Source organism: Fragaria vesca, linkage group LG7 (genome assembly GCF_000184155.1).
Source record: "Fragaria vesca subsp. vesca linkage group LG7, FraVesHawaii_1.0, whole genome shotgun sequence".
Lineage (NCBI taxonomy): Eukaryota > Viridiplantae > Streptophyta > Magnoliopsida > Rosales > Rosaceae > Fragaria > Fragaria vesca.
The window spans coordinates 4,540,680-4,562,462 of record NC_020497.1 but is presented as its reverse complement, the minus strand read 5'-3'; the positions used below and the strand labels follow the sequence as shown (position 1 = coordinate 4,562,462).

General features: G+C 37.3%; 4 protein-coding genes across 4 annotated transcripts; all 4 read right to left on the bottom strand.

Annotated features, from left to right (window-relative positions):
• Positions 1 to 2,275: 2,275 nt before the first annotated feature.
• LOC101312381 (CAAX prenyl protease 1 homolog) lies at positions 2,276 to 8,112 on the bottom strand. The gene is made up of 14 exons (XM_004306696.1): positions 7,997 to 8,112; positions 7,187 to 7,334; positions 7,012 to 7,096; positions 6,830 to 6,925; positions 5,712 to 5,777; positions 5,439 to 5,537; positions 5,134 to 5,247; positions 4,925 to 5,035; positions 4,352 to 4,414; positions 4,152 to 4,244; positions 3,670 to 3,783; positions 3,397 to 3,468; positions 3,254 to 3,319; positions 2,276 to 2,822 (listed from the first exon to the last, which is right to left on the bottom strand). The coding sequence occupies exons 1-14, from the start codon at positions 8,031 to 8,033 to the stop codon at positions 2,706 to 2,708; spliced, it is 1,281 nt and encodes a 426-aa protein (XP_004306744.1). The 5' UTR covers positions 8,034 to 8,112; the 3' UTR covers positions 2,276 to 2,705.
• Positions 8,113 to 10,074: 1,962 nt separating this feature from the next.
• Positions 10,075 to 12,072, bottom strand: LOC101307838 (L-type lectin-domain containing receptor kinase IX.1-like). Its single transcript, XM_004308298.1, has one exon. The coding sequence runs from the start codon at positions 12,070 to 12,072 to the stop codon at positions 10,075 to 10,077; it is 1,998 nt and encodes a 665-aa protein (XP_004308346.1).
• A 593-nt stretch (positions 12,073 to 12,665) lies between these two features.
• Positions 12,666 to 15,507, bottom strand: LOC101312088 (CAAX prenyl protease 1 homolog). The gene is made up of 14 exons (XM_004306695.1): positions 15,443 to 15,507; positions 15,189 to 15,336; positions 15,033 to 15,117; positions 14,847 to 14,942; positions 14,625 to 14,690; positions 14,429 to 14,527; positions 14,199 to 14,312; positions 13,980 to 14,090; positions 13,831 to 13,893; positions 13,638 to 13,730; positions 13,406 to 13,519; positions 13,243 to 13,314; positions 13,097 to 13,162; positions 12,666 to 12,945 (listed from the first exon to the last, which is right to left on the bottom strand). The coding sequence occupies exons 1-14, from the start codon at positions 15,471 to 15,473 to the stop codon at positions 12,829 to 12,831; spliced, it is 1,275 nt and encodes a 424-aa protein (XP_004306743.1). The 5' UTR covers positions 15,474 to 15,507; the 3' UTR covers positions 12,666 to 12,828.
• Positions 15,508 to 17,273: 1,766 nt separating this feature from the next.
• On the bottom strand, positions 17,274 to 21,172 carry LOC101307542 (cyclic nucleotide-gated ion channel 1-like). The gene is made up of 7 exons (XM_004308297.1): positions 21,060 to 21,172; positions 20,553 to 20,940; positions 19,862 to 20,059; positions 19,304 to 19,590; positions 18,622 to 18,733; positions 17,873 to 18,121; positions 17,274 to 17,771 (listed from the first exon to the last, which is right to left on the bottom strand). The coding sequence occupies exons 1-7, from the start codon at positions 21,095 to 21,097 to the stop codon at positions 17,274 to 17,276; spliced, it is 1,770 nt and encodes a 589-aa protein (XP_004308345.1). The 5' UTR covers positions 21,098 to 21,172.
• Positions 21,173 to 21,783: the final 611 nt, after the last annotated feature.

The window sequence follows — 21,783 nt, the reverse complement described above, 5'->3', positions numbered from 1 at the left end:
AGAAAAATAATCTCAGATGACGATTACCGATCACCAACAATTGATATTTTATTTTTCCAGTATTGTAATGAGAAAAAGAAAGAAGAATGAAACGAATTGTTTCTGCATACTCATTGTATACCTAATTCGCAACTATGACATCTCTAAATTAATTTTCCTTTGTCTCCATACCGTAAAAGAAGAATATAACGAATATAGAAAAACTCTAGACAAACATAGGAAAACCGGTCTCAACGAATTTTGAAATGAAAGTATCCTAAAAAATTCCCAATAAAAGAAGAAACAAAATCAAGAACTAATAGCCATTAAGGCCTTAAGGGAGAGGAAATTAGAAAGTGTAATAGAAGTGTAATTATTTGCTAAAACGGTTATTATGAGGGTATCATTACACTCTATTATGTGCAAGCAGTCCATATGAAAGCACTGTCTTACCTAATTTTGTTTGAAAGGGTAGGGAGAAACATGATTGAAAGCAATTGGGGGCCTACTAATCCACTTCTAAACAAGCTTAAGGTAGCCAAAAAGTGACCGTTATCACATACGGGTCCATTAGTTATTTGGATTAAGCCACATAACGATCCTTGCTTTCTTAACAAGATTGCCTCGTCACTTTTATGTCAAGAGGAAATTTTCGATGAAAAATTTATATGGCGTGAATTTCGATAATCATAGTGTAAATTTGATGGAGAAAGAAAAAATTACTTAAATAATACATTACGACACAATGTTTTAACATAAGTTTTTAATAAATCGATTGCAATCGTACTGCAGGTTCGATTGCCTTCAAATTTAACTGAAAACAGAAGATTATATATCTAAAAAAGGTGCTTCTAAATGTACCAAGCAAATTACTTAGTAAACCCAGCCCTAGATTATTAACTTAAATATTCCATGTTTACCCTCAGGAAAAATACACCCAGCAAACTTCAGCACTTTTTAGAAGGTGCTTTTGGATGAAAAGCAACTGCTAATTTGAGCAAGAACACAAGGCAACATGAAAGAATGTTGCTTCTTCTCCAACCTCTTTCAAAAGCGATAATCGATCAAGTATATTATGTATTAAAATTAAAACGGTGGATAAAAGATCGAGATAGGAGATGAGTTTATTACACAGATCTGTTACAAATGAAAGGGTAAAATCATTAGCAAATGAAAGAACCAGATGGGTAAATATTCTTATTACAAATCAAAATTGATCTCAAGGTACAGACTACGGACTTGAAGCACAGGAAGCTAGACTTGAAATTATCGATCTGAGATTGGCACTTGAAGTCAAGGTAGTCTCACTTGAAGGCATCCACACTTCCATTGTTTCCTCTCGGTGCACTTGTTCTACTCTGAAAAAATATTGAGTTTGATATATAACATCAAGAACCCAATACTTAGCGGGCATGATTAAGTAATTCATCATAAATTGAAAGTATAGTTCTGCCAAACTTGTGGGATGTGTGGAATGAACTCGAGAAGAAGTTTTTCGTAAATCGATGCATTTAGTTTGCTGAGTGCAATACACAAGGGTAAATTGGGAAACTACAGGATAAACTTTTAATGCTGGGTTTGCTAAGATATTTTAGCAACACCCATCCAAAAAATGCTTGATTATTGCCCACAATCACAACGGGAGGGCATGTTTGCTTGCAAGTGGTGTTATGGACTTGTGGGAATCTTGTTATCATATTACTAATGTATCCAGACAAAGTCAGAAAAAGCTAAAACACCACTAAATAGTGGAAATCCCTCGAGGAATTGTGTGGACAGCATATAAATCACCCATGATGGAACATGAAAATGATTTCATCTCTGCATTTTTCAGTGTTGTGACTTGTGAGTTGTGACAGTTGGAAATGAATCATCTGGTTCCTTCGCATTTGGCTAAATGAATCAAGCTGCATCATTGGAAATGAAAAGGAAAAGCATCCTCCTTTATGGTCTTAGTGGTGATTCTGAAGAGTGTGATTTAGGATTTGGATTAATAATGGCCATAGCAAATCCTTAATCTGCAAGTCATCAAGTAATCTTGATGATTAACCCAAATCCTAAATCATTCTGTGAACTATGATTTAAATAAGAGAGGATAGTTTGGGATACATGTGAAATAAATAATTGAACCAACAGGCAATTCAGATGCATAATAATATGCTCTGTCTCAGCATCATGAACTCGGGGAAGGGCTTATGTGGTAAAAGACGATTCCATCACCAAATTAATTTCGGCACTTGAGCAATTTGCTATATACAATAAATTAAGCACCAGGGGCAAGAATTCAACAATGCCTGCAGGAAATTCTAACATATGATTAACAATCGATTAGCAGATACTGTGGTTAGCTTAAGCATGTGATTATCGGATACTGTCGTACTAATTCAAGTAAAAGAAAGATGGTACAAGGCTGAAAGAGAACTGCTACGAAATATGTTCTTACTAGCTGCTAGCTCATTGAAACAATATACACAACAGAAACAGGTTGTTTTTTGTTTGTGCACTTATATTCATTTTGCATCTGACCCTCTCACTGATTCACTGTAGCCCCTTCATATCCTATTAATAATAAGTAGTGTTCTATTTTCCAACTATGGATATGAATCCTCGTTGAATTTAAAACTAAAAGGAAACAAAAACAGCCGTTTGACAATAATGAGCGCTATGCTCTTTGTCAATGGAGATTGATGCATCGTATTTGTGTGATCATCCATGGGTTTACCATATCAGTCTGTTTTCTTGGTCTCTTCATCAATTGCAGCTAATCTTTCGACAAGCGGTGGGTGAGAATAGTGATACGCCGAGTACCAAGGATCAGTGTTCATAGCTGACAAATTCTCTTCCTGGAAAATCATTAAACCCCATTTAGTAGTGCAAACTGTATTAGCAACAAGCTTAAGAATACAAAATATCAATCAATTCAGAGACCACATAAAAGCCCATACAATCCCACCTGTTTGGTGTTATATATAGGCCTAAACCCTATTTATATTAACCTAATCATAAATGAATCTAGGCATCCTAATTATGTGGCACATTCATCTGTCTAATGTCATAATAATAGAATCTTAAATGAATCTGGGCAGCCAAATTTATTTGTGGGGCAGCTCATCTAATCATGCTATCAGGATAAAGAATCACAAGGAGTCGGAATTTAATGAAGATCAACGAAGGTCCTGATATATATAGATACTTTAGTTGTATTCATGTTTTCTAGTTTGTAAACAGAACAAACAATACATGTCCAAAGGAGGGACAAAATTAGATAAATTACCTGTAACCTAACAAGACCAGCTCGAAGTGAAGCAGCATAGCCAAGCGCCTTAGCAAAAGCATCAGCCTACAAAAATATAGATCAGATGAGAAAAAAATACAGCAGTGTTTGAGCAAGGATCAACTGATGAAGTATAGATTCACCTGAAATTCAAAAGCTCGGCTCACAAGGTTAAGAGCAAAGCTAACTAGGTGCTGAACAGGGATAATGGTGTGCTGCAAACAACAAAAGTGAGGTCACACTTAATGATCAAATCCAGGATATATAGGAGTTCACAAGTCAACCAAGAAGCCTGGTCTTCTTTTCTGAATGGTTCACACAAGCCTAAAATACGGACTATACACATGACACAAGTGGTCTGTATATGTTCTATGATATCTATGATTGACGAACAGGAGGGAAGTGGCAATAGGTACCTGAAATATGATGAGTCCAATGATGACCGGCTGGGTATCAAACCCAAAACTTTGGAACAGACTGCTCGAATTTCTTACTAGAGTGTATCCCCCAAATTGCATAAGTGTAAGGATCTGTGCCAAGTGTAAAGACCATAAGCAACAAGACAAAAAATATATATAACTCACTCAAAGTCAAACAAAAGAAGAAAAAGAGAACAGTTAAAAATAAAATAGTAATCTTCTAAGACAAAATGACTCTTTAGGTAGCAAAACATGACCAATCATCTCTATGATACCCTATGTTAGAGCAATAGGGTCTGTCCTAATAAGCCTAAAGGACTGCCCGAGGTTATTTATCAGACTTTATCCACTTGTCTTGCGCCTAACAGAGTATATTCACAACTCAGGTAAGGTCAACGTAGCTACAGAAATTTAGCATTCTAGATGATCAATAGAAGAGATCAGAAGGTGATGAGAAAGCAATAAATATTTAAGCATACCTGCACCGCAATAAATGAATACATTGTGTGATTAAGCTTCCAATGGCCTAGCTCATGAGCAATAACAGCTACAATTTCTTCATCATTTTTGCACTGCAAACCATAAACTTTTGAATAAGAGAGTATATAACCATAAACTAATCAACCGAACACAAAAATAGACGAAAGAGGAAATGTTTCAAAAAGTTGCTACTCCTGACCTGCTGAATCAATGTATCATAGAGGACAATTCTCTTGTTCTTAAAAAATCCGTACATATAGGCCTGTATCAAGGTAGGAAAGATGAGTAACTTAACAAATATTAACATAATTCAGAAAAAAATAACCAGAGAGGAATAGAATACAGGAAAATTATATTCCCGTCCCTATGAGGACTGCATTAGCTATGTCACAATGTATGACAATAGCTAAGACAGTATTAGCTATTTTAATAATCAAGGCATATCAACAAACACCCTCAAAGCATGTTTACCATAACCCCTTGTTGCAGTTTCACTAATGCACAGGTCAACAATGGTAATAAGTAGGCCTTCTACTAGTAATCGACAAAAATGCAAATGAGATCAGTTCACACTTCTGAGCAGAAGTGCAGAACCTTTCTAGCTCACTAATCCCCCTGAATGCAGTTTCATTCATGTACAGAAGGTTAAGTATGGTAATAACTGGGAGAAGGGTTTCCCCTTCTCACTAATTAACAAAAATGCAAATGAACATCTAGAATTTTAAATCACAAGTTTCACAGAAAGCGATTGAAACAAGGGTAGTGTCCTCACATTGCTATGGCTTGACCTTGTAGATCCATCAACAACAAACAACTTCTTCAATGGAAAATTGAGGGAAGAAGCGAGCTTCTCAATTTTCTCCCTGAGCGGACCCTCCGGAAGCTATTGTTGCACATAACTTCGAAAATTAGACCAGTAAACCGGATACAATGACAGAATTAATGGATTCCAATTTGGTGACACTTGAACAGAACACTCACAGGGGTAAACTTGTTGAAGAGTGGAGCTATTAGAATAGGGTAGATCGTCATCATAACAAGAGAGAGCACAAACATGAATCCCCAAAGATAAATGGCCAAGTAAGCACCTCCTTTCTGCAATCACAAAGTAGAATATAAGAACCACTAACCATGAAAAATGTTTTGTACACTATCAGAGAACTAGAGTGCAGATTTTGTAATATTTACCCCAAACCAAAATATCTAACATGGAGAGTCAAGAAACAATCATCAATTAAGTCAATGGACATTACTGCATCTTAAAAGGTTTCTGCTCAAAATCTTACCTGTACAATCACAATGATTGCCGCCACAATCGGTGGACCGAGGATCGCCATAAGGCAAATTCCTTTCAACATGTCTCTAAAGAATAACCATATTGTTTGCTGTGGAAGTGATGAAAATGTTAGAACGAACATTAGTTATCATATTATAGCAATAATGAATAATAAATTGAAAGATAACAATAAGATTAATGCTACTAACTTATGAATTAGTGAAATAATATGAAACTGATAAGACATGGAACTGGTGAGAAAGGTCTGATTCCGAATACAAACCTTGTTGAAACCATGACGTGCCTCAACCACAAATGTGGAGTACAGAGAAAATGGCAAATCAGTGATCTGGTAGAAGAAAAACAGATAGCCTTGTAAGCAGTAGAGAAATAGATCTACAAAATCTATGCAATGACAATACCAAATGAGATTGCTCATAAACATTCAGAACTTTCAAAATCAATGCCACCAGAAGTCATTGAGCATTTCAGACATAATGAGAAAGCCCAGCATGATTATTAGTTTCTTATGGAAAAACCTTTCCAACCTTCTGTGTGGTAATAAAAATTATATGCACTCTAAAATGATTAAAGGAACCATTTTTCTGATGAAAGCTACTAGCCCATTACCTCTGAAATCCAACACTTGTAAATAGAACTAGAGGAAAACCTTTACACAACATATACCAGCATAATGAGGAGGGTTAAGGATGTCAGACTCTCTCAAAACCCAAAATAGAGGAAAAGCCATATACACTGTGCTCCCCTCAAACCTTTTCATATATTTCAAAAATCAGTAGATATATATATACAGCCCTTCTCGGCTGCGGACGTCCGCACCAATGGTTTTGGTGCGGATTTCCATTTTTGCACCACTTTTCGATCGAATTTCCTCATAAGGCCCTCAAAATTGTGTTTTTCTGGTATAAAAATGAACCGGACAGAATTCAGTTAGTCAATTTGTTTTTCGAGTCTGAGGGCCTTAACGATTACCAAATTGGCTGAAATTTTGCAGAGATGATCTACACAATATTATCTAGATACTAGACAGTGGAGATGAGGAAATTCGATCGAAAAGTGGTGCAAAAATGGAAATCCACACCAAAACTTTGGTGCGGACGTCCGCAGCTGAGAAAAATCGTGTATATATATATATATATATATATTTTCTTTTTCATAAGAAGTATATTTACTAGACATCAGAATGAACATGGAACAGTTTAAACATAGACATTCCACACTCCACTAAAACTTAAATACCGTGCAAAGACATTCATAAAGCCAGTAGATCTAAATACTGATTCAGTTAAGTTATAACACACTTGAGAGAATTTCTTCATCCACAATAAAGCTGAAAAAAAAAGTGTCCTTGCATATGCAGGGAGGAAATCAGGTGCGCACCTGTGACCAAATCGTAACACCAGCTAAAAATGCAAGTGTATGCAGTATTTCATTTTCGGCATTGAGGCCAGCCAAAACCACAAAGTCTCCAGATTTCTGCATTGTTAAAGCAAAAGAACAGATGAATATCAAACAGCTTATAGTATAGCCGCAAAGAAATTTGCTTGAAACCAATTACTAACCTTCCAAAACCAAGGCAAAACTCGAAAGAACAAAATTGCTGAATCCATCAGTATTGTCACAAACTCATGAACAAAATGGAAATGACTGCGAGTGACAAAAGATACATCAGCGAATCAAAAACCACGAATATGTTCAAAAGTAAGAGTATCAATGAGAAATGCAACTAAGATATACCTCTTTTCAAGACTGTAGGCTCGCGACTTCTCAAACTTCTCTTGGCTGATTACTCCTTCCAAAGTTTTGGGAAGGGTCGGAAGTTTGAGAGCAGAGTGTTGCCGAGTATCCAAATAAGTCTCAAAGAAGTACATTAGTATCATGAAACCTGTAAACAACCAAAAAGCAATCACAATCACAACCTACAGAACATGAAGCAAAGAAAACCGAAGACATACTGAACAAGAACCAAAGAAGCAAGAAGTGATTTCAACAGAAATTGACTAGGAAACAATGAAATACAACCCAAAAGATAACAGAACATATATTGAATCCAACAACATGTATCCAAATCTTAACTAGCCACAAGCTCAAATCCATCAAACCCAACTGTTCATACTAATATGGGAAACAACAGTACAACCCATTTGAAGCAGTGATGTCACAATCCGATAAAACCCAAAATATTCAAAGTCCTAACTTTGTATAGACTATTCTAATCTCTCTTTGTATAGACTATTCTAACCCAACTTTGTATAGACTATTCTAATCCATGAAAGCTGTAAAATTCAAGAAATCGAGATAAAGAAACAAACTTTAATCCCGGAAAAACCCTAGACATCTTCAAAATCAAGATTTGGATACCAAGTCATGATTTTTACACACATCGCAAAATGCCCTAATGCTATGTTGAACAAGAAAAATCCAGAATAGCGCTCTATAATCTAATGCAAAGATAGACGGAAAAAAGATGAAGACTTTGAATCGGAAACAAGCAAGTCGGAAACTTAATCGGAAAAATCATCGGAAAATTGAAAGAGAAAGAGGTACCAATCACGGATTCGAGGAAAGGGAAGGAGGACTCCATGGCTGAGTGTGGAGGGAGGTGAGGTTTTTTTTGTGAAGAAGGAAGTTGTTTTTGCCAGGACTATATATAGTCACGGATCTCTTCCTCTACCCGGCTCCGTTTTATGACCCGGATCACGTAGAACCCTTTTAAAACCCACCTACTTTTTACTTTTCAGATATCTGTAATTTTCTTTCTTTCTTTTTGGCCTTTTTATTGTTTGATGGAAAATGACACTATACTAAATTAGTTATACTTTTATAGTTTTATACATGATGTTATATTGTGTTTAGGACCCATAACATCAGACATCGTAAAGTGATTTCCGCTACTATTGTTAGTAATAACAACTAAAACGCGCGGTACAAAACTCTTCACTTAACGTTAGAAATTTTAGTGTGTTATTTCACCCGTAAAGAATGGATCGAAATGACTCGAAGCATGTAGAAAAAAAAATAATTAGAAAAAACATTTGCTGAGATAATCAAAATGGCATGGATCGGTTTGGAAGAGAGAGCTAACCCATTTCCATATTGGATTAATTGAAATCTCGGTGCTTATACTTTGAATAATTTATAAATATATATATTTATATATCTTTGATATTTATAGTAGAACTGAAGTAAGTTTAATTGGTATCGTAAGGTAATCTGATGCAATCATGGGGTGGTAGGCTTGTACTTATTGCCAACTAGAAATACACCAAGTTCAGATTCATTTTCTCATTGATTTTGAAAGCTTTTCTGTAACCATTTCCATATCTGGAGCAAACTCCAGGGCTCCAGGCTAAAGAATTCGGATGTTGTACATTTTTTCAATATAATTGAATTCAATTAGTAAAAAAGTTACCTTACTGTTTCTGGACAGTGCATCAGAGCTAGTACTGAGTATATTAGGCTGCAACAAAATCCAGCAGAGGTAAAAAAGTCATAGTAGACAATTGGTGCAGAGTTCAGATTTGCTCCAGTGACTTTGTTTCCTTTTTCAGCTATCTTCTTCCTGAATCTTTTACAGGGCATTTACCTTGAAGAAAAACCATGCATGATCCAGATGGGGTAGCTACTTCATTTTAAATGCTTCAAATTTTCCATGGAGATCATAGTAGCTAGGGGAGCTCATTATTTCAGTGTCAAAACTATCCTTACAAGTTACATGATTTACATCTGTCTTAATCCTATATGGCTATATAGATTTACAGGCAAGGGGTAGTTTTGGAAAGAATTATATATACATAATTATTTTTTGATAGAAGAAATAATATATTATATGGAGGAGCCTTTAATGCACCCAAAATTAACAATGTCGAAGACAAAAGCAGAATACACTTCTGAAGGAACACACTCCTCCCAGCAGCGTAAATTACTCCGCCTATGTCCAAGATTGACTAAAGCATTAGCCATGAAATTTGCTTCCCTAAACACATGCTTAAAGCCTACAAACTCAAAGGAATTACTCAAGACTTTGACATCATGAATCAGTTTGAGTAACTGGGGTTCAAGACTCCATTCACGACGTCAATCACCAACTTAGAGTCGCCCTCGACTTTAATCTTGGAGAAGCCTCGCTCCTTAGCATAGTAAATATATTGACAGGAAAGGACAAACTTGGTTTCAGTAACTTGAGAAAACCAGATGAGCAGTGGCTAGGTTATGAGAGTACACTTAAGTAAACTAGAATCAAATCTTGAATGCACAATTGTGCCTCTGTCTTTTGCTTTTGCAATGTTGAACATGATGTGAATAAATTCTAGCTTCCCTTTGCAAATCTATAGTGTTTCATGCATGCAATCGCGATATCGGAGCCAGCCGACTAATAACCAGACTACACGAACCCTTAAATCGTATCGAACCAGCCTCCAACAAACGACTAACTATTTAAACTCCATACATTGAACAAGGTCTAGAGTTGGGGACACAAACACAGAATTTATTACACACAAAAATAACTGCACGCAATATAAAAAATAATGACAATAAAATTTATCCTTATGAACTGCGTTCCACCTCTTTCACCTTGTCCTTCATATGATTTAGTGACTGTTTCTACTACTCAGGCAGTAAATCTAGGTTTGTTGAGGAGGTATATCTGATCGAGAATATGCAATTTGAGACTGGTAATGAGGTACTTCTGGATCATTATGCATGTCTTGTGGAAGTTCCGGCAATGGTGCCTCATGCTGAATAACCTTCATCACCTGTCCTGCTTTTGGTCTTGCCTTGTGATTGGGGTGAGTACACCATAGTCCAACAATCAATAAGCATTTCATTTCATTTGGATCATACTTCATTTCCAATCTTTCATCAGCTGCGTTTAGAATATTTCCTGCAAGGAACAACTGCCAAACCCACCTAAATAGTGGCAGGTGATATTCACCGTCTTGGTAAGTCCTCCTTCCACAAGCAATTTCCAAGGCTACAACTCCAAAACTAAACATATCAGATTCCTTACTAGCCCTCCCTTCAGTAGCATATTCCGGTGCCATGTATCCAAAAGTCCCTACCACCCCTCTTGTCTGAGACCTCAACCGGGGATCTACAAGCTTAGCGATACCGAAATCACCAAGCTTAATGCTGAAGTCATCATCCAACAGTACGTTAGCTGATTTGACATCTCTATGAAGTACACACTGCTCTGCATCTTCGTGTAGATAGTGAAGCGCTGAGGCCAAGCCGAAAGCTATCTTGTACCTGTTGTGCCATTGCAGGGTTGGTCTGTTGCAAAATAGATGCGTGTCGAGGCTGGTGTTTGGCATGTATGCATAAACAAGTAAGCATTCCCCTTGCTCATGACACCACCCAATGAACTGCACCAGGTTCCGATGGATCAAGCGGCTTATGATTTTGACTTCATTGATGAAGACTTTCTCATATTTCTGATCAGGTCTTGCAAAGATTCTCTTCACGGCAACTGTGCAGCCTCCAAAGTCCTTTAAGAGTCCTTTGTATACTTGTCCTGACCCTCCTTGGCCTAGCCTTCTATCGTCGGCAAACCCGTTTGTGGCAGCAACCAATTCTTGGTAAGCAAATCGTTTTGGAAAGGCTAGCTTCTCAAGATCAGAGACTTCGCCTGAGTAATTGTTTCTCCGGTTCCTTAATACCATCAACCAACATATGATCACCGCACCAAGCGTCAAAATGAAGCCAGCAGGTACTGCAATGTCCAGTATCAAGAGTATCTTCTTCTTGTTTCTCTTGCTTTCTGCTCCTCTGTTTTTGCTTTCTGCTCCTCTTATAATATCCTTATCCAACAAAGTCGACTTAAATGTCCATGAACATAAAAAATGCCGGCCAAGGAATAATCCGGAAGAAGCAGAAAAACCAACTGTGACCCTTTCCGGGAGAATCTTTTGCAAGTCAACTTGGTAAGTAAGGGAAGAAGTACTAGATATGTTTGGATCAACGCGGCCGGTGATGTCATCGAATGTCCAAAACACAGTAAGATTGGTGGCGGTAGCGTTATAAGTTATCCATGCATTACCAATCTTGCCGGTGATGATGTCACTGGGACTCCAGTTGGCAGTTATAGCTGAGGATATTTTATTGATGTTGATCCCAATATGCGCGGCGGGGGGATGTGGATCCCAGTCGTTTCCCCAGCTGTCGAACTCTACAGTTACAATCATGTTGTTGGAGAAGTCATTAAAATTGGTGGTGGTGTTGAACAATCCCAGTTCGCCACCGCCAGAGTTTGGTGGAATGCCGTAGCCAACAGGAGCAAGGAAGAAGGCAATTCCGTCGCTGAACTTCCAACCTTCATTAAGAGTACCATAGTCGACCTTGAAAGTGAAATGAGTAGTGAAGTCTGCCAGTGAGCCAGTGGCAGTGTCATATAGGTGCAGAGGCTCTGCGTATGTAGCATGGCCAACGTCGAAGTACGTGCCTGGGTTAAGCTCAATCACTCCCGACGAAAACTTGGCATCACCTTCAAAGACAACTCCATTTGCACTCTCGTCGAACTGATCTATAGTGAAGGAGAGTGGATGAGCAAAGTGAGAGAAGAAGTTGATGAAAATACATAGGAAGCAAATATTGCGCATGCTGCTGCTTCTGCTTTCAGACATCATCATAACTTAAGTCATGCAAGCAAGACATGATGAATGAAGCCTTTGGTATTTTTCATAGAAATCTACAACAATCGGTTGCTATTACAATAAGCATGAGGAAAGAAGATTCGATCAACAATCGGTTGTACGTAGTTTTTATGCCGAGTTCAGACCAGACAAAAGGAATCGTTATAGCTTTATTAATTCTTTACCGGACAAGAATCATTCGGTTATGAGATCGAGCAGGGTGAGCCTTGATTTTCTCGGGGCTGAGGCAAACTAGAAAATCGATCTAAGCCGCCCGTAGTAGCACAGGTGATTCGATCGGCGGAAATCCTACTAGGCTCCGAGGTGTGCAGTATTGTTCTTTGTACGCAGTATTGTTCTTTCTGAAGCGATTAGCAACAATGTGCGTGCTTGCCACAGAATCATCAACATAGTTAATTAAAGGACAAATTACTAGTTACTCCTATTTTGAGGGCCTCGAACAGTTCAATCATTGTTTTCTAACTTTCTTAATTTCGACATGTTACTTCTTGGACTATCCAATCTCACACAATGTAGTCCATTAGTAACGTTTCCTTCCTAATTGATGGTTATTCCGGTAACGTGGCAAGGTGATGCGCCATGCGGATCCATTGTCATTGATTTACTATAAATATTAAGACAGATACTAGTACTTGATGATCATGATGAGCAAAGTACGTACAATTTGTCGATTAAGATTGATAAGAAATCGTCTTTGTGCTGCTGATCATCCATAGGTTTCACATATCAGTCTGCTTTCTTGTCTGTTTCACCGATTGCAGCCAACCTTTCAACAAGTGGGGGATGTGAATAGTGATATGCCGAGTACCAAGGATCAGTGTTCATAGCTGACAAGTTCTCTTCCTGGAAAATACAATCAATTTTCTGGTTTAGTAACAATGAAACTGTTTCACAAGAAATTAGGAGTAGAACAAAAACAAAAACCATGCATGTATAACAGAAGTTATGTATATATCCTCGCTCCCAAAATTAAATAACGAATTAGATAAGTTACCTGTAGCCTAACAAGACTGGCTCGGAGTGAAGAGGCATAACCAAGTTTCTTAGCAAAAGCATCAGCCTATAAAGAACCAAATACTATAAGAAAAAGTTCCGGTGAAGGAAAGGAAATCAAAAGCCAACCGTGAAGTATAGATTCACCTGAAACTCAAAAGCTCGGCTCACAAGGTTACGAGCGAAGTTTACAAGGTACTGGATAGGTGTTATGGTATACTGCAAACAGAAGGTGTAGTCATAATTTGTGTCAAATTAACATTATACACAGAACAGTTGCATAATTGGCAGAAGGGCTATATATTGATACCTGAAATATGATGAGACCAATAATTACTGGTTGAGTGTCAAACCCGAAACTCTGAAACAGACTGCTGGAGTTTCTCAGGAGAGCATATCCCCCGAAGTGTAAAAGTGTACGGATCTGCACCAATGTAGAAAAATCACACAAATTTTTAAGAGCTTACTCAGGGTCGACCATAAATGTCACTAGTTTAAAAAATGACATACATTTGCAAGAAAATTATAGAATACATACATACCTGCCTAGAAATGAATAAGTAAACACTGTGATTAAGCTTCCAATGGCCTAGCTCATGAGCTAGAACAGCTACAATTTCCTCATCATTTTTGCACTGCAAACAATCGATTACTCACTTAAATAACTTTTTGCCCATGGAGATACACAGCGAAAAACTAACCAAAATAATGCAATAAGTGATAGCCTTTTAATACCTGCTGGATCAGTGTATCATAAAGAACAATCCTCTTGTTCTTGAAAAATCCATACATATAGGCCTGTACCATAATATATAGGTAAGATGAGGAAATCCACAAATACCAAAATTCAGAACAACATATATAAACATCATGGAAGTCCTCACATTGCTGTGACTTGACCTTATAGATCCATCAACAACAAACAACTTCTTCAATGGAAACTTGAGGGAAGAAGCGAACTTCTCAATTTTCTCCCTCAGCTGACCCTCCGGAAGCTATTGTCACAAGTAACAAGAAAAATAAGACGACAAAACAAAACTTATTAATGAAAGGGTGAATGAAGTGATTTTAGTTAATAATCAGTATATATTTTGAGCACTTACAGGGGTGAACTTGTTGAAGAGTGGGGCTATTAAAGTAGGGTAGATCGTCATCATCACAAAAGAGAGGACAAGCATGAATGTCCAAAGATAAATGACCAAGTAAGCACCTCCATTCTGTAATCATACAGTTGAACATGAAAAGAAACTAACTATATCATTCTGAAGATTGAAGAAATTTATCTATGGTTTGCTGATAACTCAAAAGCCAGCTAGTACATGATCTTACTTACCTGTACAATCACAATGATTGCAGACACAATAGGTGGGGCAAGAATAACAGAAAGACACATTTCTTTTAACATGTCTTTCAAGAACAACCATATTGTTTGCTGTGGAACAAATAGCAATTTAGTTAGATGTTAAATCATAGAGATATAACCGAAAAGATGGGATGGGACATGATAAGGTCTGAGTAGGAATGCATACCTTATTGAAACCATGACGAGCCTCAATCACGAATGTGGAATAGAGAGAAAATGGTAGATCTGTGATCTGGTCCAAAGATGCAAACTCTCATTACCTTTGCATATATGCCGGTATTATATAGGAATATGTACGATCTGTCGAGGCAATAAGTGCAATAAAAGTACCAACGGATTGCTTATACATTCTGAGAACTTATTAGTATTTTAGAACTCATGTCTGTACCTGTTCCCAGATCATCACACCAGCTAAAAAAGAAAGGGTATGCCGTATTTCATTTTCGGCATTTAGGCCAGCTAAGACCACAAAATCTCCTGATTTCTGCAATACAAAACTTGCTATATAGTGAGAGAACAGCATCAAGGAGATTTCAAGGTTTCCACAGACAGAATTCTTGTTAGTATTACTAACCTTCCAAAACCAAGGCAAAATCCGATAGAACAAAATTGCTGTGTCCATAAGTAATGTCACAAAATCGTGAACAAAATGGAAGTTGCTGAAAGTCAAGAAAGACACATCAGTTAAGATTAACAAGGAGAATTGATAGTCAGTAAGAATCACATATACCTTCTTTCAAGACAGTAGGCTCGCGACTTCTCAAATTTTTCTTGGCTTATTACTCCTTCCAAGGTTCTAGGAAGTGTTGGAAGTTTAAGAGCAGCATGTTGGCGCAAATCCAAATAAGTTTCAAAGTTGTACATCAAAATCATAAAACCTGTAAAAATATTATGATAAATTAATGGTACTTGCTAAGTTGAGCTATATATGGAACAGAGAAACACAGAAGTTATAGTGAGGGAGCAACAGAAATCAACTAGTACCGATAACAGCTTCCAAGAATGGGAACGCCATGGCTTAGTCTGAAGGTGCAGGCAGGAAGGTTTTGTCCAAAACAAATCATCTTTGGCACCAAGTTATAGCAATACAGTAGTAGACATGAGTTGACTGACCAAAAAAAAGCCTGCATACTGTGGACTTGACCAAATAACTTATATTTAGTGGCAAACTCAACTAACCAGAAACAAAAAAAACTAGCAGCGCCATTAATTTTATTCATTGCTAACGTAATTCTAGCAACACCTTAGTGGTTATTTCATACAATACACCTCTACTTTGAGAAAAGTTTGTGTGCACTTTTAAACTACTCGCATAAGAATAATACTACTAATTAGACCCACTTTTTCTCTAAATATTCCTTACAAGTTGCATGGTTCACATCTATCTTATTCCGATTTAGGAAGAGAATAAAATGACTGGCCTAGACTAAAACAAAGACTTACAAGTTTAGGCTTTCAATGTTTAAGATTTCTGAGTGACATAGAGAATCCTGAAAGTAAAGTAGATTCATTATTGGTTGGAACTTGGAACTGACTTGGTTTCCAAGATTCTAATAAGTAATCCAAAATTATTAGCCCTCCAATATATCCTCTTTCTGAAACAATGACCCTGCAATTAGACACTTTATGTACTGCACTCAATACCATAATTCCAGATTAGAACAAAAGAAATAGTCTTAGAGCCTTGAGTTTTGTCAGACATAAATTTCTGTAAATCATAGATATCTGTGTTGTATCAAAATGCAGCCATGATTAACAGTGACCTTTATCCGCATTATGTTCCCAAATGAGTGAGACTCGTGTTAAGAATGAATTTTTCTTCATTTCTGTAATGGTCTGAGAACATTATACACATAAACAAAAACCAACTGTTCCTGATCATGTTCACTCTTCATCTTTCCCCTGAATCCTTTGTTATTGATTTACTAGCTATACAAGACACGCCATAAATCAAGCTAAGTAGTATGTGAAGTCGTGAACTATGATCATGCAAATCCCTAGGGATGTTACAAACAAAGGTCACTGATTGTTGCCTGTTTGCAACACCTCTCCATGAAACTTAGCTCCACACAATTATCCTGATGTGGTGTCCAACCTATTAGCTGTAACTGTTTCTCTCTAAATTTATTAATCTCCACATTGTCAGTTTACTTCCTACTATTGTCCAAGGAACTTAGACATATGTACTAAAGCTGCTGATCAGTAGGGTGCTTGTTTGGGAATTACACATTATGTTCCAGCAAACTGCAAATAATTTGTCCACAAACAAACAGTGTTTAATTTCCAGTTTTACAGAATTCAGTCCACTATATCAGACTCAAATGATAGAATTACTATATCAGTATAAGGGACCAAGTTTCGCCAAACTTCATCTGCATATAAAAAGGTCACTGCAAGAATGACAAACATCACTAAGATTCTATGCATATCTCTCGGGAAACCTCTTTTAAGGAAATAACCACATAACACCTAATTCTTTTTTATCCAGAAGACAAAATATCTTTGCTGTAATGTTAGGTTTCAAAATTTTCCTATTATTTCAGGGTTTAAATTTTTATTTTTCTGACACTTGAAGAAGGTATAGCACCTGAAGAATCCTGGACTGGTAAAACAATGGTCAGAAGTTGGCAATCCTTGTGTCAAGAAAGTTCTATAAACTTACATGACCCAGTAAATAATAATTGTCTTAAAAACCGAATGATGTACTTGTGAAAAACCACTGCATGTATACAGTAGCTAGCTGATCACAGATTTGCATGTCCTGCAGATTGCCCAGTAATACAAAAGCATTGGCGTACCAAGATACATGCTGCTGCTACAATCCTTTGAAGCTGGTGGGATCGACATCTAGTGTAGGAACAGTCGATGTTGGTTGATTGCTGAAAGGAGAGGTTTCTGTTGATGTGCTAGAAAATGCTATCTCCTTCCCAAGGTTAGATTCGGTAGAATTCCTAGTGTGTTTGTACATAGACATGTTTCCCAAGTCCTCAGCCCTGATCACAAAGCCTTTTACTTTTGTGATACATTTCACATTTTCTTTTGAGATAGGTATGTTTGTTAAAGAGACAAACATGTTGGAGTTGGATGATGCCCAACTCAGAAGTTGTTCATCTCCATAAACACCACCGTCCTCCACACACCTGTGGATACTATTTGATGTATAGACCAACATATTGCCATCTGTAACAAGAATCAAACGATCAAGTGGTTCTCCCACTTTTACAAAAAAGGTACCATCTTTGTATAACACTGGCTCTAGATAGCTGCAGATGCTCCTCAACACAAAGTCAGTCATATCTTTAAGCTTTGGTACCTATACAAAAACACATGCACGTAGTATTACTTTGTTAGCTGCTTACATTAGGTACAAAGAGAGAATTAGAAACTACAGAACTGAGGGACAATGAAACATACATTCTTTAGCATTTTCATACACAGCAAATACTTCAAAGATTTACTTGTCTCCTCGGATAGAATTGAGAATAGATCGTCGAGATCAGCACCTTTTTTTTCTTCCGGTATATTATCTATGTCTGCCATGATTTCTTTCCTTAACTTCTCATCATCGACACCTCTGTCGTCCATCCAGAATTCTATATTTTCCTTTGATTTTTTCAGTCTCTTAAGCACCTCATCCTTTTCCGCCTCCCACTGCATACATTGCTGTTTCACAAGAAACATTATAGTTTAATTTGTACAACACACTATATAAAACTACTCTTTTTGAAATAAGATAGCAATTAAATCAATGCAGCTGCAATTCTTGGACCTTTTAAAAAATGAATGCATGATTGAGTTTCATTCAGGTTGTAGTGCCAAATTGAATATAGTGAGTACAAGAATTTCTGAAAACCAAGAGAAAATTAAATTATCCAGGGTAACTAAACCGCATTATGATTTTGAAAGCTATTCAATTAGATGGGAGTAAGCATTTAGCCAAATAATACTCAGACCAGTTTAAATTGAACACAATGACAAATATATAAATGAATCAGTAGTAGATGGCACAGCTAGCTTATTTCACTCTCCCCAGTGTAGTTTCAACTTTTTAAGATAGCTAGGGGATTCTTTTTTGATAAAATTTTAAAGAAATAAAGTTACAAGCTAAGGATTTATAGTAAACATAGCAACCACTAAGACATAGGGAAATGATCATTACTAACCTGCACATTCCCAATAAGATATAAAAACAATAGCAAACCCATAACAGAAATAAGAATTGCCAAGCAATTTTCCCACAAATAGGAGCTTGTTTCCAGATTTGTGCCAAAGTTACTGCAATACGATAGGAAAAGGATTAAGCAATATGTGTGATGGCAGAGTGCTTTAGCAGAATTAACAATTTAGCTACTCCTTAACTGGAAAATTTAGGATACACACACACACACGCCCATGCTCGTATTACAAAGGATTTCTACATATATGAGTTATAATAATATCCAGTCTGGTTCAAATCCATCATTTTGAAATGTCTAAAGAATTCTTAGAAATGGAAAATCAACAAAAGCATCAACTCTCAAGTCATGCTTGAGCTATACATGCAAACGAATACAATTTGTCCATGAAACTGATCGATGAGTAGAGGTCTAAACATAAACCATTTGAATCGGTTAAATGAAATTGCATGAAATCCCTCAAGTTGGAAAAAAGAAGAAAAAAGAAAAAAGAAAAAAAAAAACAGAGTTTTTGTGATAGAAGCTTAGAAGGGTCATTTACAGTTATTGACAACATCTACTGAGAAATAGTGGATGTCTGAAGTCTGAACTAGTGAAAGGTGGAAGTCAATGTGAAATGCTTGTCAATTTAGCTCAATATACATATACAGAATAGGTTCATAACCCGAACCTTAGATTTCGCAGCCCCCACCAGACAAAGTAGAATACTTTTTCTGAAAAATCTATCAGTCCCAGGTTACCAGACTGAAGGCCATTACCAAATATTCCAAAGTCGAACATAGTAGCGTTTGAGGGACTTATGGGGCATAATTCTGTAAGCAATGTGATATTAACAGAAGTACTAGTGTGATCGCCACAATGATAAGTAGTTCTACATCCTCCAGTGATTCTACATGTCTGGTGCCAGCACGTTGTTACTCGTTGAATGGAAAGAAAGTAGAAGAAGGCTCCGAGTATCTAAAATTTCAACAAAAACTACTAAGTAACAGTGGGAATCTCTAGATTAAAATCAGAGTTCATGATATCTAATTTGTTAAAGCTCACATGGCTATTAGATATTACAGTCAATTTTCTCCAGAATACCAAGGATGTGTGTATAAACAAAATGAACAACATCTTGCAACTTCTACCTCTATAGCATGTGTTTAAGATGCTAATAAAACTTAATCAATGATTTGCTTCTAATAAAAATAATGGAAGGTGAAATGATAAGAGAGTCGAAACTTACATGGCTAGCAAGGATGTACATAAACAAATAGAAGACACCCTTGATCAATATTCCGACGTGCTTTGTAAGTTGCTTAGATAATAGATAAATCTGATACATCCTTGGAACATATTGGACAAGAAGGAAGATATTCATCATCATTCTATCCTCAAAATATTTATCGCCTCTCATTCTGAAGAAAAGAACCAGGACTAGCACCTGGAGAGAAAAAAAAATACATTGCGGACCTCCGAAGCAGAGAAGCCCTATATATGAGGCATTCTCAGGTGCGGACGTCCGCACCGTTTTACGGTGCGGATTTCCGTCCGTTCGACACCGTACGGCGCCGCGCGAGGGCGTGCCTTCACCCCAGCGGACTCCAGCAGCTTCCCCGACCACTTTCTATCCCCGGCGACTCAGCCGAATTCCAGTTTTCCGGCGAGATCGACTTTATTTGAAGTTTTGGGTGATCTCGCCGGAAAACTGGAAAAGAACGGACTCGCCGGGGATGGAAAGTGGTCGGGGAAGCTGCTGGAGTTCGTTGGGGTGAAGGCGCGCCCTCGCGCGGCGCCGTACGGTGGTGAACAGACGGAAATCGGTGCGGACGTCCGTAGCAGAGAAGCCCCATATATATATATATATATGATAGTATTAAACCAAGATACTAATAGCTAGTTCAGATGTCCAGTAAAAATCACCAATTAAGTCTTACCTGTGGAATGGGAAGAACGATGAGAATCTGAAACAAGAACTTCAGAAAGAACTTCTTAGCTTTATTCCAATTCCATCCTGTGGATTCAGATCCAACATGTTTGAAAAGAGTTTTGCGAATGTGGTGCATAATGTACACCAGAGTAGTGCTATCTGTAAGTGATCTCAAAATAAGGACTGCAATCCTCAACTTCTTGTCAACTCCAATGCACTTGTTTTCTTCATCAAGGAATGGAACATAAAAGAACAAAGGATCTGCTGAGACTCCAATCACAGATGAAATTATAGATATCCGATTCCATACCGGCATCGGAACTTTTGCTATCATTTCCAAACAGCTCCTCCAACTTAAAATGAGTTGTGGTGTGGATCTTCCAGCATCCTCAACACTATAGGAATGATAAAGAAAACTTGAGCACTAATGAAAGAAAAGTAAAGGACAGACACAGGTGAAAAGTTTAACAAAGGGAAAATAGAAACGATCATGGATGAAAAGAAACCAACTAACCTTAGTGGAATATGGTCTTGATCTTCATTCCTCATCATACTTTGGTTGTATGGTTCCAGAAAAGAATGGCGTTTCAGCTGTAACCCAACTCTAAGTAACTAGCTAAGCTTCCATGGAAACCAAAACTCTTATTCACATTCAAACTATGTAATGCTATCTTGCCATGACAACTTGGGAGTTGAGTCAGAGAAGTTAGTTGGATCTGTCCGGTCAGAGTCGGAGAAGTTAATGTGATTTTCTTTGTTTAGTCATTGACGAAGACCTTGTGATACACAAGTCGAGTTTTATAGTTCTTTTTTCCTGTCACTATTTTCTAATCCTCATATACAATTCTGAGATTCTAGTCGTTACAAAAATGAGTTCAGCTAAGTAGAAGGGGACAACTACCTTTTCTTTGTCCAGCATATGTCTAATGTCTAACTTCCTATACATTCAAGACCATGCAACACAGTAGATTTGATCAAATGGTACTAAAGGGCGACTTCTATACCACCTTGCTTGAATGGTCCTAGCTAGTCTCCTAGACCTTGTCCAAACCTAAGAGCGCCTCAATGCCTCGGCATCAGATGTAATTTTAATATGAATAACTTGCAGTTTGTGATCATCTTTGATAAAACTTGGAATTTGCTGATGCTTAGTAAGACACTATTGTTTAACCCGTACCACATCGATTTTTGACATTTTTTTGTAGGGTTAACACAGTCGTTTACCAATATAGGAGGTA

Coding starts and splice junctions, on each gene's coding strand:
- LOC101312381 (XM_004306696.1), bottom strand. CDS start 8,033: ATGGAGTCCTCCTTCCCTTTCCTCGAATCCGTGATTG. Junction 5,248..5,438: donor CAATCATTGTGATTGTACAG/GTAAGATTTTGA, acceptor TTGTGATTGCAG/AAAGGAGGTGCTTACTTGGC. Junction 3,469..3,669: donor TTGGACTCATCATATTTCAG/GTACCTATTGCC, acceptor TGTTGTTTGCAG/CACACCATTATCCCTGTTCA.
- LOC101307838 (XM_004308298.1), bottom strand. CDS start 12,072: ATGTCTGAAAGCAGAAGCAGCAGCATGCGCAATATTTGCTTCCTATGT.
- LOC101312088 (XM_004306695.1), bottom strand. CDS start 15,473: ATGGCGTTCCCATTCTTGGAAGCTGTTATCG. Junction 13,894..13,979: donor TAAGGTCAAGTCACAGCAAT/GTGAGGACTTCC, acceptor ATTATGGTACAG/GCCTATATGTATGGATTTTT. Junction 13,163..13,242: donor GCCGAGCTTTTGAGTTTCAG/GTGAATCTATAC, acceptor GGTTCTTTATAG/GCTGATGCTTTTGCTAAGAA.
- LOC101307542 (XM_004308297.1), bottom strand. CDS start 21,097: ATGATGAGGAATGAAGATCAAGACCATATTCCACTAAG. Junction 20,941..21,059: donor CAAGACCATATTCCACTAAG/GTTAGTTGGTTT, acceptor TCATTCCTATAG/TGTTGAGGATGCTGGAAGAT. Junction 17,772..17,872: donor GTATGAAAATGCTAAAGAAT/GTATGTTTCATT, acceptor GTTTTTGTATAG/GTACCAAAGCTTAAAGATAT.